This window comes from Aythya fuligula, chromosome Z (genome assembly GCF_009819795.1).
Source record: "Aythya fuligula isolate bAytFul2 chromosome Z, bAytFul2.pri, whole genome shotgun sequence".
NCBI classification, from domain to species: Eukaryota; Metazoa; Chordata; class Aves; order Anseriformes; family Anatidae; genus Aythya; species Aythya fuligula.
Window position 1 is genome coordinate 29036433 of NC_045593.1, and position 17258 is coordinate 29053690.

The following is a 17258-nucleotide window of genomic DNA, read 5'->3' on the forward strand; positions in this document are numbered from 1 at the left end:
CAACATCAACAGAGGCTTCACTGTTGCCATCCATTAGTTCAGTGCAGTGACACCCATCCCTGCTGTCACACCACAGAGTATACAGTCACAGCCCTTTGTTCTCAAAAACAGATTCAATTTTGTGCACAGTGTCTTCCTTCTCTTGGAGGCCCTGAAGATTTAGACCTGAGCGTATGCCCCGATAAAATAGGAATGGATCTGATTTTACAGGTGTTTTGGTTTGTGTAGTACTTAGCTCCTGCAGGCAAAATGTGAACTGAGCATTCTTGTCAGCGTTAGTTGTCTATAAATAGCTGAGAAGGGACAGGGAGAGAGCTCTTCATGCTCAGAAAATGGCATTGGGTTTTACTTGGTCAGCACACTGAACCTATTTTTAATGTGTCTATTAACCTATCTCTACATTCCTACTCCACATCCCAAGTTCATGTAATCAAAAATAGTCTATCAGATAAAAGATTTTTCACAGACATTTTTATAATGTCATGACTAAAGAATTTGTTGAAACAAAAATCCATTTTACTTCTCCTTTTCTTGGTAAGTTTTCTGTTTTTTTTATCCTTAGTTTCTGGCAAGGAAAACAATGGTGAAATATTTCAAAAGTGCTTACTAACCAAAAAAAAAAAAAAAACCAACCTCTATTTAAAGATAATTTCAATCAAACAAAATTATTTCAATGGAAGATTGAAAAATTATTTGTAAATCCTTTATATAAAAGTTAGCTTTTTTCCTTTTTCTGTATAAAAGGATAATGTTTCTTTAATTCAAATTTAGTAATGTGTAACAAATTTATCAAAGAGAGGAAATATTACAGTGTTTTTCTGTAACTTGTATAGCTTTTTTTTTTTTTTTTCCCTGTAACTTCTTTAACTTTTTTATAGCTTCTTATGCATTTTCTAACAACTTGCATTTTCCATTGGAATACTTATTCCTACCTCCTTTTTTTTTTTCTTTAAAAAAAAAAAAAAGTATCATCAATATGTAGGTGTACATTCAGAGAAAATGGGCTGCAGGGTCTATGTTTATAGTAGGGCTTGCAAGACAGTATTTAGTGTGTGTGCAAGTATGTGTTAGAAAGGCATAGTTTCATATTTCTGTATAGAAAAGGTAAGTGATGCCACCCTTTCCTTTCCTAATAAAAAGCTGTGCAAACACTCTTAAGCCAGTAGTTAATAAGCATTAGAGATCCGGTATAATTTTTGCTTTCAGGTAAACTTTTTTAGTTTTCTTAAGAGGTGTCTTTTCCTCCTTATATTACTTTTCCTGTGTTTTCATATTCGGAGTTTTGAGGTTTCTATTAGCGAGCAATTTCCAGTGCTCTGCATGCCTTCTGCATATTTTTCTAACCCCAGGCTGTCTTCTCTTCACTGTCTGAGAAGGGCTTTTGGTCCTGTTTTGCGTTCCAAGTACCATGGGAACTGTAGTTTTTGAGGAGTGAATGAGTTGACAGTGACTATAGGGAGCACAAGTATTTGAGTAGAACAATGTCTTCCCTTCCTTGACTGCCTTAACCTCTTCTTTGTAGGCAAAAATAGGGAACCTCCTGTAATGGTATCTTTATGTTTGAAGAGAAACAATGTTTGGGGCATTCCAGTAAAGACTGAAAGGGCAAAGTTTGGACTAAAAATAGCTCAGGCCAAGCCACAGGCTGTACTTTAATAAGTTGGTGTGTGTTACACAGCTTTGTAATATGAGACCAATACAGCTCATGTGCTTGTATGTGGATGGTTTGCCTCCCTGGTGTTGCCAAACAGTTCATAAGGAAGCAAAAAACCAACCAACCAAACAAACAACAAAAAAAACTTGTCAAAAGAGAAACAGAAAGGGGACAAGCGCTCCAGTGGTGCTATGTGCTTCCTGATATGTATGATTCCAGGGATAATGGTTCCCATTGTATTTATTTTGAATGTCAGATAAGAGAAGTTTGTACTTCATGTTTATTTAGATTTTAAGTTAAACTCCTTTACATTTTTATAGTGGATTTATACACTGTCTCTGTTTAAATACTTTTTTTTTTTTCTCCACAGTCCATTGATGGCTTGCATGAAAAAGGAATGGTTGAGGATGTTCACTGTGGCTCCATGAAGAGTATGCGACCTCCTCACCCTGGGATGGGTCCACCTCAGAGTCCAATGGACCAGCATAGCCAAGGTTTATACATACTGTGCATGCTCTGTGGTTTTGGGCCCCCATTATGCCCCAAAGAGTCAGTAGTTCTGTGGAACAGATTTCTAATTATTTCCATTCAGCTTTGTTTGGAAAAAATAAGCTCGTATCAAAGGGGAAGGTGAATAACATACCAAGGTGAATAACGTCTTGTCTGGAGTGCTCATCAGTCATCCACTTGGAAAAAAAAAACCAGACATTTTTGTAAGGTTCAACTCAGTGGTCTGTGATTGAAACCCTAATGCGTAAATTTGACCCCCTATCTAGGACCATGAACACTAGAAAGTATTGTTTTTCCATTGCACTTCACAGTATTGGTTAAATGAAAAATTACTTTTGCATTTAGGTATTCGACATTCAGCTAAAACTTTCCCATTGAATTCACGGGGATGGAAACATGATGATTTGAGAGCAACGTTTTACCCGACTTTGCGTTTACCTGGCTCCATTTTAGGGCCATTTCTCTTTAATGTTTTCATAAATTACTTGGATGTAGGACTTGAAGGCATACTGAGTAAATCTGTGGATGATGCTAAACTGGGAGGAACTATTGACTCCCTTGAGGGTAGAGGGGCCTTGCAGAGAGAGCTTGCCAAAGCTCAGAGCTGGACAATCACCAGTTGTATGAAACTCAACAAGAGCAAATACAAGATTCTGCACCTAGGTAGAATCAACCTCATCTATACATAGAGATGGGGAAGAGAGGTAGGAGAGGCACACTGGGGGTTTTGTTCAGCTAGCTGATGACCATGAGTCAACAGCATGCCCTGGCAGCCAGAAGGGCCAGCTGTAGCTGCAGTGCATCAGATACATCACTGCTAGCTGTTTAAGGGAAGGGATTGTTCTGCCCTAATGCAGCCTTATCTCCAGTACTGTGTGATGTTTTAGAGAGTGTCCAGAAGAGGGGTACGGAGATGGTGAAGGGGTCTAGAGGGCAAGATGTATGAGGGGCAGATGCGGTCCCTTGGTTCGCTCAGCCCCGAGCAGGGCAGGCTGAGGGGAGGCCTCATGGCGGCCTGCAGCTCCCTCACGAGGGGAGCGGAGGGGCAGGCGCTGAGCTCTGCTCTCTGGGGACAGCGACAGGACCCGAGGGAACGGCATGGAGCTGGGACAGGGGAGGGTCAGGCTGGGGGTTAGGGAAAGGTTCTGCATGCAGAGGGTGCTCGGGCACTGGGACAGGTTCCCCAGGGCAGTGGTCATGGCACCAAGCCTGCCTGAGTTCAAGAAGTGTTTGGACAATGTTCTCAGACATACAGTCTGATTTTGGGTGGTCCTTTGGGGACCCAGGAGTTGGACTTGATAGTTCTTGTGCGTCCCTTCCAACTCAGGGCATTCTATGATTCTGTATACCTTTTAGAAAGTGTGGGGGCAGGGGAGGGGGGAAGGCATAAAAAAATAAATTTTGCATCTCATCAGAAATTATAGCAACAAAATTGTGGATATAGAATATGTGCTCATATATGAGAGTTATAAATTATAAATGAATTGATAAACTGTACATGGAGTTGTAGATATATATAATCTATGTAAATTGAACATGCTGCTGTGAATAACTAATCTTGAAATAAGGACCACTGAACTTCGAGCAAGTCTCAATCAAGAGTTTTGGAAGTAGTGATTATTACAGTCTACTAAGATACAATCAACTGACTCTTTTTGTGGTAAGAGGATGTGCTTTGATGAGCAAATCAGAAACATTTCTAACGTAAATCTGCAACAATTTTGTCATTCTGCTCATAAATTCATATTTGCTGTTTCCATGGCAATTACTGTTCTGAGATTTTTGCCCTTTTTTTTTTTTTTTTTACTAATGATAATTACTAAAACAAGATATGCAACTTTATTACTTCATGTTTTTTTTTTTTCCCTTGATTTTCAGTGGCATGCTAGTCACGTGGGAGGAATCTCTTACAATCTGAGACAGATTGTTACATTTTTATTTCAGTCATACTGCAACACCATGCTTTACAAAAACGTTGGGCATTAATTTATGGGAAAACTTAATTGGTATCTGTCTCCTCAGCAGTTACTCCTTTCCACTCTTGCTGCCAAATGGCAGAAAGGGTAACATTCCTGACCATTTGCAGTGACCAGTTTCCTTTTCTTGAATGCATACACAGTGATGTCCTTGTTTCAGTATTAAAACCTTTTTTTTTTTTTTTTTTAATGCTAATGAGTTAAATAGAAATAGAAGTCCATTGCTCTGACTTCATAGCTGGCTGCTTAAATAATAGTCATACTCCATTTAACTGAACTTGAGCTGTGTTAGAAAGTGTGTTCAGCTTCTGTGAACTTCTGTGCTGGAAGTCCCAGTGTTGATATTAGAAGTATGAAATTTACTGTAAATTGTTAAACTGCTAAACAGAGTTATTCAGAAAATTAAATCTATGTTTAGATTTGATTTTGTAAGAGGAATGGGGAGAAATTGCAAAAAGCCCAATATATATGTGACAATGTTGTTTTTTTCTTTAATTATAATTCTTAAAGAGATATAAGTACACTGAAACAAATTTCCTCAGTTTTCTGGAATTTAGAACAAAGTAAATGTACTTACGGTGACACAACAGTGACACATAGACCTGTTTGAATAGTGTGGGTGGTTTTGCTTTCTATTGGTAAATGAAGGATAACAAGTGTAGGTATTTAAGGTTTTGGGACTTAATTTGTATATATTTTTAATTAGAAACCCGTATTTGTTGCACTTCTCACTATAAAGATACACCAATTTAGTTATTTTATAAAATTCACCATGATTTTGCTATTGTACAAACAATGATTGTTGTTCCTACTGTTCTTCAATTAGCTGCACTTTCTTTTTGGATTTTTTTCCTTCCTTTTAAAGATGAGAAAAGTTGTGTTGGGTCACCTTATCCATCTGCCTGCCAGCATAAGACCTCTCAAGAGTTTATTTCTCCAGCCCTAGTTTTAAATTACTTGCACACATGGGGCCTCTATGTCTTTCTCTTGGCTGAAAGTTTCACAAAAGACAAGAGACACTGGCCATACCTCCAAAACGGAAGCTTTTATATATTGCTTACCTTAAAAAAATTTTGTAGGTTTGACCCAACATGAATGTATTTATCAATGTGCATTTTCAGGTATTATGCTTTTCCACTGTTACTGCAAGCATGTACGTGATTTATTTTTTAAAAAATAAACTTCAATTTTTGTCTGAAATGACAGTTAAGGTGAATGCTATACTGAACTAAATTTCTTCAATTTTGTATCTTTCTCCTCAAAATATTCTCTTACATTGATCTTTTTGGATAAGCATGTAACCTTCCAATCAGGTTTAGCAGAAAGTTTTTATGTATATGATCCTCAGACATCATCATCCTTCAAGTCTACTTAATTTTTAGTGGAAGTCAAGATCTCTTTTAAATATTGCAGTATTTGGAGTGGTAAAACTTTGACTCTTTTATCTACCATTTGTTGTCAGACTTTAGAATTCAATTGTGTTCTCTTCTGTTTAATTGTAGCACTAAAAGTGGAGGGAAAAAAGGTCTTATCTTAATTTTTAGCTTTCTAGTTCTTCAGCTTTGTAACAGATGAGGAAGTTGGTCTTCGCTTTTGTTAACTAAAGTGAAATTAAAAGCAATTAGAGCAGAAACTTATACGGTTTGCCTTTCGAAAATACTTGTGTTTGGTGAAGTGTTACGAATAAGATTTCTTCTGTTGTCAGTACTGAAGAGAATATGCAATTTATGACATCTTATGATGCATTTCTCTCAAAAAAAGTTGGTGTCAGATGTTTTTAATCATTTATACAGTTAAGAAAGCAGCACTTGTTAATTGCTTAAAAATTCAGAAAGATTTCTGATGTAGTTTCACTAATCCCACTGTGGGATTATGGAGAAGACATAATCAGAATCAGTTCCTCCAGCATAGGTAAAGCACAATGGGACTGAAGGAGGGAAATAATCATGAGAGTGATTAAGAATCACCATCATTGAAGATCTTCAGAACTTACTTAGATGAGACCTGGAGAAACTGGATACTTTGAGTTACCCCAGCTTAGATGATATCTGGGGCTATTTGACCTCCCTTTGCTAGAATTGTATGTCTTCTACTCTGTGTATTTTTCAGAACTATCTGTTATTTTTTGCCACCTCATAGAACTCCTCTGTTGCAAGTGTTTTGCAACTTTATCATTCAGTGCTTTTGCTGTCTTCTGTTCTGAAGATTAAACTAAGCTGAAGAGTTTATCCTGTATTGAAGATAAAATTTTACGTAGCAAATGTAGAGGAAGGGGTATTTGATATTTCATCCTGAAACAATGATGTAGAGATTTTTAAAAACAGAATGTTTACTGTGGGAATTCATGCATGCCACAAAAATGCATTTGACGAGCTTCATGGCAGATGAAAGTTTGTTTGCAGAGTTAAAAAGGATGTCCTTCTTAACTGTACACAAACATTCTTAAGCCTTGTGTCTTTAATATTTTCTTTTGCAGCATATGCTTGTTAAACGCAATCTTCATGAGTCTTCATGTGTCCTTATTCAGAGCCCATATGTACACACTTACCTGTAGTAGAGTGATAAGATAGGTATATAGTTTATGAGGATAGGGCAGTTAACTATTATTTCACATCACTAAATCTTCTGAAAAGTTTTAAACTTAAAAGGGAAAACTTCCATATAACTTCTCAAATTTTAGGTCCTCTAAGTGCTACGTTTTACAGCCTTTACAAGATGGAAGGGCCTTTGTTCTTTTCTGAGATATTCGATTAGAATGGTTTTAAGTCTTAACTCTTGCCAAGCCTTTTTTCCTTATTACTAAGAATCTTAGTACAAAGGACTTTGAGGGAGAAAGAAGGTGCAATTAACACACATCTAGAAAAGTAAAAGAATTAAAAATTAAAAAAAAAAAAAAGCATATTTCCAGAGACTCGTCTCTACAAAATAGTCACAGAATTGTAGCTGGAACTGCCAGGACTTGAAACAAGTGCTCAAAATCATGTCCGACAATTCTCATTTCTGTAGTACAGATGGATTTCAAGATCCTGGGTCTGAAATGTGTCAGTGATTAAGGAATATATAACTTGGAAAACATTGAAGGGGAAATAAACTGTTTTTCAAAAGGCAGTTTTGAAAACAATTTAATTCAAAGTAGGTGTTATTTTAAAGCAAATTCTGAGATTATAAGTGTAATAGTATTGGATAAACATAGCAATAAATCTTGCATTTTTCAAGTATAAAACAATAATGCAATTTTGTGGTGGTGTTGTGGTGTAGTATTTGTTGTCTTAAAGCAGTATTCTTAGCAAGAGGAATTTCTAGCTTCAGCTTCTAATAAAAAAAATTAAGGCAAAAGTAACTGAAAGGAGATAAATAAGTGAAGTAAACTTAAGTTAATTTATTGTTGATTTTATCACTACTAATAGGTGGGTAAACAGCTTATGTAATGATCTAGTAAATAACTTCAGTAACTAACTTTTGAAGATTTTTTTTCTTGAACTCATCACCTTACTTTCCTCATTTTTCTCTTAAATTGTTTAATTTTTCTTATTCTTATCAAAATCTTCTTTCTGGTCTTCATCTTTAGTTACAAGATTGAGCCCAGTCCGTTTCTGTCTTGTTTTATTTGGCCTTTCTCATTACAATACCTTTACTCCTCTACCGTACTTCGATCTCATTTTCCTTTTTGAGGAGAGATCCTCAAAATCCTGTGTTCTTTTTCCTTTATTTAGACATCCAGAGATATGTAAAGCTTGTAAAATATTTTCATCCCCAGAGGCCCAGCATCGCTAGACTTTCAGTTCTTTAGCATTCTCATCCATCTACTTGTAGAAATTCTAGTGACTTACAGCTTATGTCGTCTCACAAAAGAGAATTTGAGACTGAGATTTTGTCCATGGGAGACCAACGAGAATAGTGAAGCTAAAGAGAGGTCAAAATTAATTTTTATTTTGTTTACGTGAAGTTTGGAGTTCCATATCCCTTGGCTTGGTAAAGCTAAAGCATATGAACATGAGCCAGAAGATTTCTTGATACTAGTTTTAATTTATTTTTTAATTATTATATATGTGTTCGTGTGTGTATACATACATATTTTCAAACTGGTTAGAACGTTATTTGTGCTCCACAATACCAGAGTGAAGTGGGTAAATACCATCACCTTTTTTCACTGTTGGTAGACATTTAAAATCTAGCTGTCTGTAGCACTTTACCTGAAAGATCACTCTTAATATTTTTTTCTGATATGCTATGTGTTCTTGATCTCACCAAAAACCTATACCATCTGTTTTCATGGATGAGTCACAAAATTCTTGGAAATATGTATTATGTGTAGTTAAATTAAGTGCAGTTAAAATTTAGACATAAAACTGCTATAGAAAGGCACAAGCACCATTTGATTCAGAATTGTGCTTGCTCTCTCTGAGTTTTATTAGAGTACTAGTCTTCAGCAGCTTCTTTAGAAGATGATTTTTGTGCTGGCAGTTGATGTTCCAAGTTCAAGATGAGCACCCAGATGGTAAACAGTATTGAGTGTTCTTCATCTGACTCAAAGCCTTAATCTGTATATATTAAGGAACAAATGTGTAGAAACCAAATACTGCCTATTTCTATTTCTGTATTTTGGAGAGGTTTGGAAAGAGGGTCAGTAAGGGTGAATAGGTGTTCCTTGACATTTGTACATCAAAAAGACGCTACAGCATCCAGCTGCAAAAATGCAGAATCTACTGTGTATTTATTGTAGTGAAATACTTGTCTAACATTCTAGTGAACCTGTATGCCATCCTGATGTTCCTGTGTTCTATTTCATGTTCAAGTTTGTCTTACTCCAAATATGATAGTAATTGTTCTTTCCAGGAGTAATTAAACCACAGAATCATAACTGTTCAGACAAGAGGTCACGTAGCTATCTTGATACCCCAGGCGAACTTCTGGTGGCACTTTTCTCTTGTAGAAAATACTACAACCATCCTGACTTGAAAGACATTTATATACTCTATGTACTACTACTGAAAATTAACGGAATTTAGGTTTGACTACACAGGATGGTAAGTTTGCAATCATCTCATCTGTTCTAGGTTATATGTCTCCGCACCCATCTCCACTAGGAGCACCAGAACATGTTTCCAGTCCAATGTCTGGAGGAGGTCCAACTCCACCTCAGATGACCCCCAGCCAGTCAGGACCCATTATACCTGGAGACCCACAAGTTATGAGTCAACCCAACAGAGGTCCTTCCCCTTTCAGCCCTGTACAGCTGCATCAGCTGCGGGCTCAGATTCTAGCATACAAAATGTTAGCTAGAGGTCAGCCTTTACCTGAAAACCTTCAGCTTGCTGTTCAGGGAAAAAGGACCCTGCCTGGCATTCAACAGCAGCAGCCTCCCAGTGCCTTCAACAGACAGTCTGGTAAGTGCACCCAGGCCTTGTGTCACTGCACAGATAATTTTTGGAAGTTCTTGTGGAACATTATAGAAACATGTGGTGTTCAGAATTGTAATTTCAAACAGTTTTCTGGCCTCCGGTTTTAACCTTAAGCAAGTGCATAAAACATCTCTTATTAATAGGATATTGTCAACACTGAAATTAAAGTATCTGCCTTGTTATGTCAGATATTTTTTGAATGCTAATCATAATTAATTGATCACAATTTTACTATTCTTCTTAAAGTGAATTTTCAGTCTCCTGTCATTATGGGGAAAAAATAGATATGAAATCTGGAGCAAGCTGACTGAAGGTAAAACAAACCATGTATAGTGTTCTATCAAGTACGTAACATGAGGAAAAGAAAATGTTCTTAGTATTCTTTTTCTTCTAATGGTAATAGATGTTACGATGTAGTAAGCAGGTACATTTTGGTCCTAAGAAAACTGGCACGTTAAATACCGTTTGTAGTTTCTGAACACTTCCATTACTGAGCTAGCATTAGAAACTGAGCACTACATGTAAGATGGTCTTGTTTTCTCGTTAGTAATGGTTTTAATAATTCCACTGGTCACTCAATTTCAGTGCATATGACTTAGCTACCAAATAGAGGGTTTTTTTAGATGTGATTTTAATATGCTTCATTATGTATTTTTTCACAGTAGAATCTTCTCAAAACCTTGTTTAATGCACAAAAATACTATTTGTCTGAATAGACTAGCATGCTGGAAAGCAGCTGATTGTTGCATGCTTGGAAATGCTTTTTATCTCAACACATTTCTTTCCTATGTCAAATTTTAGGTATTGGGTTACATGCAATGAGTGGTACTGCAACTGGACCAGGGCCTGCTCCAGGAATACCCGGACATACTGCTGCCATTACCCCTAAAACTTGGAGTGAAGGTATAGAGGAGTATAATATAATTTTTTTTGTCATACACAGAGTTATGGTTAAATGGTGTAGGTAGAGAGTACAAAAAAGATGCAGAAAAAAAAAAAGGGAAAGTAAGAAGTCATACAGAAGAAATAGTGTAACCTTTACTGTGCATAGGACTTAAATATCAAGGAGAATCTAACCATTTATTCATCCATGAGTGATTGACCAGATGAAATTATTGCAGTTGTTAGGCAGCCTGAACATAAAGCACCTTTTTATAATCAGAATGAAATATATAAGCTGCCTGAGGGACACCCATAAAATCTACTTAAGTTATGTTCTCAGAATGCTTAATTGCAGGAAACTTGTCTTTAAAACATATTCTTTGTTACTGTAAACAAAATTTTTGTAAACAAAAAGTATTCAAGATGTAGCAGAATGAAGCATTTTTCTTAACTGGATTGCTTTGAAAGTACAGTGTAGTCTTTGAGGTCTAATGAACAGAGTATCATCATTTTTTTTCCACATTTGATAATAATTTTTGAATCAAATAATTTGTGTTTGGATTTACAGGCTCATTTTATGGTTTGAAAGTAGAGTAAAAGAAGGATTGTATTGAAAGTAATTAGAAGTCCCTAATAGTAAATTGTTTGAAGGGTTTTGTTGGTTTGTTTTTTTCTTTGAGAGATTTAAAAAGAAATACAATATTATAGACTTGAGAATAACACATGCTTCTCATGCATTAGAAATCTTATGCAGTGCTGTTACTTGTGGGTAAATCTGGGGACAGTGATGACTGTGATAGTTGATGTCATAAAAAAAAAAAAATCAGTCATTAGTCAGCTACTTAGGGCCACATAAAAAGGAAATGAAATAATAGTATGTAATCAGATGTAGAAGTGCTTTTCTTGGAATACTCCCAACAAATATTTACAATTTGAGTGGGATAATAAAGAGGGTGAAAAGTGTTTCTTGAGAGGTTGTATGTATGAGTTTATCAGGCACAGTGCCTTCTAGCTCAAATGCTGTGACTGAAAAATGCTGGAAGGTGTATAAAATCACTAGATGGATAGTTTTATTTAAGTAATCCAGTATGCCATAATAATGTATTTGTCCTGTTCAAGTATAAGCTGCTTAGAGTTTGTCTTTTTTCACTGCTGTTTTTGATAGGAAAAAAAATTCTGTTCTTGCTTTATCTGTTACAAGGATTTATTTGACGCATTTTTAAAGATTGTGTTTATTTCTTTAGATTTATTTTTCATTCATTATGAAGTCCTTCATGGTAGTGTGTGTTCTACAGTTTAATTTGCATGATTGACTGAAAAGTGAGACTACACAGGGGCTTTTGGTGGCTTTGCTGTCTTTACTTTTTTTTTTTTTTTTTAAAGCTGAAATGCAATGATGAGGTTCAACAAGAGCAAGTGTAGTCTTATATCTCTGATGAGGAATAGCTGCATGCATCAGTAATGGTTAGGGGCTCACCTGCTAAAGGGGAGCTCTGCAGAGAGGGGCCTAGGGGTCCTGATGGGAAACAGGTTGGCCCTGAGCCAGCAGTACGCCCACGTGGCCAAGAAGGCCAATGGCATCCCTGGGTAGATTAAAAAGAGTGTGGCCAGCAGATAGAGGGAGGTTATCCCCCACTTCTACTCAGCCCTGGTGAGGCCAGACCTGGGGTATTGTGCCCAGTTCTGGGGTCCCCAGGGGAGTTTGGACTCAATGATCTCCAGAGGTCCATTCCAACCCCTGTGATTCTGTGAAAATGGCGAAGTTTGTGCTTAAGTTCCATTTCTGGAGTTTGGAGCGGATGTGTCAATGACAAATGGTGATCTCTGAAGACTAGGAGTCTTTTTATCTAGTTTTCAGAATGTTGGATTTGTTTATGTTGATTGCAAACATAATTTGTAGTTGTTTTTCCTGGCATTAAATTACTATGACTCCTCAGACAATTAAGTGACAGCTTAATTGTTACTGTGTCTGTTGTTGTCAGTGACAATTTTTTTCATATCTGAATGCATGGGTGACTTGTTGACATAATGATGTACTGAAATACGTGAAAGGTAGTGTCTGTAAATCATCTAATTCCAATCCCCCTGCAACTGGCAGAGACTCCTTCCACACAACCAGATTGTTCAAAGCCCCATCCAGCCTGGCCTTGAACACTTTCAGGGATGGAGCATTCACAGCTTCTCTGGGCAACCTGTAACCTGTTCCAGTGCGTTACCACCTTTATATATCTAAAGGATATATAAAGGAGAACATTCTTTACTTTAATCTAGATCTACCCTCTTTTAGTTTAAAGCCTTTACCCCTCGTGCTGTCACTGCACTCTGACAGACTCTCTCCCCAGTTTTCTTGTGGGCCCCCGTTACGTACTGGAAGGCTGCTCTAAGGTGTCCTGGGAGCCTTCTCTTTTCTAGAATGAACCAACTCCAACTCTCTCAGCCTCTCTTCATAGCAGAGGTGCTCCAGCCATTTGATCATCTTTGTGGCCTTCCTCTGGACTCGCTTCCACAGGTCCTTGTCCTCATGTTGGGAGCCCCGGAGCTGAACACAGTAAATGACGAGTACTGTATTCGTATTAACTGAGGAGTTAATTTGAAAGACCACAAATATAATGAAAGTACCAAATCACCTTTCCTATGAGAAAAGGCTGGTAGAGCTGGGACTGTCCATCCTAGGAAACAAAAGGCTCAGGGAGATTTTATAAATCTACATGTGTATAGGTACCTCAAAAGGTATTTTTGAGGGAGCAAAGAGTATACAGCGAAGCTCTTTTCAGTGGTGTACAGAGACAGGTAAGAGGCAGTGGCTGCAAACTGAAATAAAGGAGGTTAAGCCTGAACATTAGGAAGCACCTCTTTACCGTGTGGGTGACTGAGCTTAGGCATCGATTGCCCAGAGAGTTTGGAGATCCTTGGAGATCTTCATAAGCCATCTGGACATCATCCTGGCAAGGAGCTCTGTGTAATCCTGGTTGAGAAGGGGGGTTGAAACAGATGAACTCCAGAGCTCTCTTCCAACCTCAGCCATTCTATAATTCGGTGATTATAGATGTATTCTAAAGTGGTGCAAGGACAACAAACAAGAAGCAGACTTAGATCTTAAGGGAAATAGAATCACAGAATGGCTGAGGTTGAAAGGGAGCTCTGAAGATCATCTAGTCCAAATAGAGCTGTTTTGTCTTCTAATGCTAAACTTAAAAGTCAGCACGGGTGGGTAAATAATGACATTCATCATAAAGTTTCAAGTTTTTTTTTCTTTCAACCAATTCCTGCAATGTGTTTTGTACTTCCATTTTAATGCTCTGTTTTTTTAAATACAGAGTAAAGTCTATCTCAGTGTGTGTTTTTTCTGGTAATTTTGTATGTTGGTCTTAGCTTCATGCTTTGTCTTCAGAATCCATCTTGAATTTATTCCTATATTCCAAATTTCATGTTATAAATAAATATTTTTTTATGATTCAGGCCAAACCCCAGATATGAGTGTCTCCACTGCTCCTCAAAAGGTTCCCGCACCTCCACCTAGCGGAAGGCCTTCTCCTGCCCCTCCTGCTGCCCAGCCTGCTGCTGCCATGCCTGGACCTTCTGTACCACAACCACCACCTGGACAGCCTTCACCCATTGTTCAGCTGCAGCAAAAGCAGAATCGCATCAGCCCTATCCAAAAGCCACAAGGATTAGACCCTGTTGAAATACTTCAAGAACGTGAATATAGGTAAAAGTGAATAACGTAATTCAAATGAATAAGCAGATTGTTGTTTTGCACTTTCTCAACAGGTAGTCCTTACTATCAAGTATTGTAGTGACAGTCATATAAATCAAGCTTCCAGAGAAGGGACCATGTCAAAGAGAAGTACAGAAACATCAAACTCAAATTGATAATTTAATTTCACCTCAAGCTACAACCTAGACAAAGCATACTGGCAGTATCGTTGCAAACCATCTAAGTTTAAAAAATGCTCAAGTTCTCTGCTGTGTTACTATGTTACTTGGATTTTTCAGAAAGCGGAAGTTAGGAAATCAAAATCCTTGTAATCTACAGAGAAACCAATTTAGTGTGGTAAGTTTTCAAAATTACAAACAAATAAGGAAGGGAGCAGTGGAGGTCAAATGGGTGGCCAAAGCAAAAGCAAATTGTTAGTGATCATGGTGTTGACTGGACTACCAAAGAATAAAGAGAATATTAAGGATGACACAGGCAAGATTAAAGAAAAGGTTACCAGGAAATATGGTCTTTAAAAGTTGTCTCTTGAGTGCCCTAATTAGTTGATGAATTACATTCATAACAAAGTGTAGAGGATAGCATTTCTTGTAGAACTAGAAAGAGACTTCTCCTGCCCTTTTCCTATCAACAAGGCCCTTGAGACAACAAGAGTTGTCCTTCAGAATCTGCAGGCGGAAGAATCTTGACCTGCACGTATAACATTTCTAAAGATTATCAGCTGGGGGGAAAAGACTTCACATAGCATATTGTTTGGTTTGGACTAATGAAATCTCTTCAAATTCCTGTTTGGTAGAGGATACATGCTATTGTGTACACTTTCATTTTTTTATGGATCACTTGTATTGTTTCTGTATTAGAGTATGTCTTCCTTGCACACATTACAGTGCTGTAAAGGTGAAATACTTTAGTTTTTGCTATTACACTAAATAAATCACATCTATTTATTTCAGTGACAGCAATTCTTTTTCCCTTCCTTGTTACTAGGATGTTATGTAGTTTGACAATTTATCAAATAGGCACATACAAGTACAGCACAGTGTTCCTATCCATTAACCATGTATTAAATAGACTGCTGCAGATGGAGAAGCAGTAGTGGACCTATTAACAAAATTCCTGGGTCTGAAAAAGCTTTGAATGGGGTGTAAAATAAGCATACTATTTCTTCTCCCTGAAACTCCTTGATCCATTTATTTAAAAAAAGTCTCTGGCATAAATTAACAGAAAGAAAGAAAGTGTAGAGTTAATGTTGTAGTAAAATTCACATGGTTGTGCCAAGAAGCTATTTGTAGCATGTGTTAAAAAAAGGATTGTATGATAATACAATCTCTGTAAATCTCTGTATGACTGGCTGAAGGTGGATAAAAAGATACCTAGATATTTAAAATCCTGAATAATGTAATAATTCTAAAGTATTTATATGTGGAGAGCTGTTAAACTTGTGGTCCTTAAAATCTTGCTGAGGTGATAAATTCATACCGTGCTTTTTTTTGAAACTCCCCTTAACACTTCTTTCAAAATGAGTGCTGCTTTTCAGTCTTAGTGAATAGGTGATCCCTTAAAGCTAATTATATGCAGTGTAATTTAAAGTTACTCTGCTATATGGAAAGGCTTGTTTCCATCTTATCATTAATTTAAAAAAAAGTACTTGTGTCCTGTGGACTGTTAGTACCTTCTTTCTGTTATCTGCAAAATCTTTGTGTATATTCGTTACTTGCTGTATGGTGTCCACTCCAGAGTTGCTGGAATGTGCAAGAATAACCTTTATAGTTGACCGCAGTTAACGAGGAAGCGGTGTACATCACTTAATTGCAAAGGGATTTGTGTGTAGATACGTTAGCCACTTTCTTCATGGATGAGGATAAATTGCTGAACTGCAAAGATTAATTAAATATATCATTTCAGTAAGATAAGATCATATTCCTCAAGTCCTAGTAAAATCATCTGGGAAACTCTTCTTGAATTCCATTGACTTAATAGCAGTTAGAATTTTTCCATGAAGACAAGAATAGTCCAATAAAATACAGGCATTCTCTTTAAAGATTTGAAGGTGGCTGTAATTTTAAAACACTTAAAGCAGTTGTGGCATTCAGTTGAGGTGAGATGTCTGCCATGAAATTCTTTTTAAAATCCTATTGACTACCCAGGAAAATTCTACTGCTGTTAATAACCAAGGCAATACGTTTAATACTTCCAGGAAAGACTGAAAGAAAACTGCCAAATAAGTTTCCTTTTTTTTTTTTTTTTTTTTTGTTTAATACATAACTCATTTGGCTTCCATTTTTCTTCACTCTTTTCTATGTATGCTTTATATTTTCATTAATATGTACATATTTTTGACCAGGACTTTATTTTGAGAACAAACCTGAGTTTCTGTGAGAGTTTTCTGAGTTAGCATCTGTACTGACTTTGAGATACTGTGTTTTGTCTTGTTGTTTGTTGTTTGTTTTGTTGTTTTTTTTCCTACTCCTTCCATGTGGCTGTATTGTAAAAGGATGATAATCACTCATGAAAGAGTAAGTGTTGCGAGGGTAGCTCAGTGCAAACCTCTGTTCTTCTGGTTACTTCAGCATATGGAGGAAAACTTAACATTGAAACACTAAGTTGCATTGTATATAATAATACATAATAAATATAATAATTTTATGTGTATTTATTCATGATCAGCCTTTCAATAAAGCAGGATTGAGGACAAGAAAGAAAATGATTAGCGGTTTGAAGGCTCATTTATATGGAGTGGACTGCTCAGTGTGATAATGGGACGTAGCAGCACACTGTGTAAACTTGCATTATGTTTAGTTACATCTCAAGGAGATTGTATATTTTGATTTTTTTTTTAATAATTTAGATGATAAAAATGCAAACTCCAGCCCAACTTTGGCTTTTAATTAAATTTATAATGCGTAAACTTTTATGTTCAGGAGGCACTTTCATCTATTTTCTTACCAGAGTTAGGCTAACAAACCAATTCTGACAGAATCAGTCAGCGAACACTTCACATCATGTTTTTTTGCAAAATGCTTTGTCAATTTAGCTATCTAAAACTGTAGGGAATAGTAGGAAAAAGCTAGATTAACGTCTTGTGCTCATCTCCTTGTATAGTGCAAGAAGGAATACTC

At 36.7% G+C, this 17258-nt stretch overlaps 1 protein-coding gene across 4 annotated transcripts in view; it reads left to right on the forward strand.

Moving 5' to 3' along the window:
- SMARCA2 (SWI/SNF related, matrix associated, actin dependent regulator of chromatin, subfamily a, member 2) overlaps positions 1-17258 on the forward strand; it is a 119360-nt gene that overhangs the window by 15601 nt on the left and 86501 nt on the right. For all 4 annotated transcript variants that reach the window (XM_032205275.1, XM_032205272.1, XM_032205273.1 and 1 more), the window contains 4 exons: positions 2025-2148; positions 9198-9527; positions 10344-10445; positions 13884-14133. In XM_032205275.1, coding sequence (XP_032061166.1) covers positions 2025-2148; positions 9198-9527; positions 10344-10445; positions 13884-14133 — 806 coding nt within the window. The remainder of the gene's footprint in view (positions 1-2024; positions 2149-9197; positions 9528-10343; positions 10446-13883; positions 14134-17258) is intronic.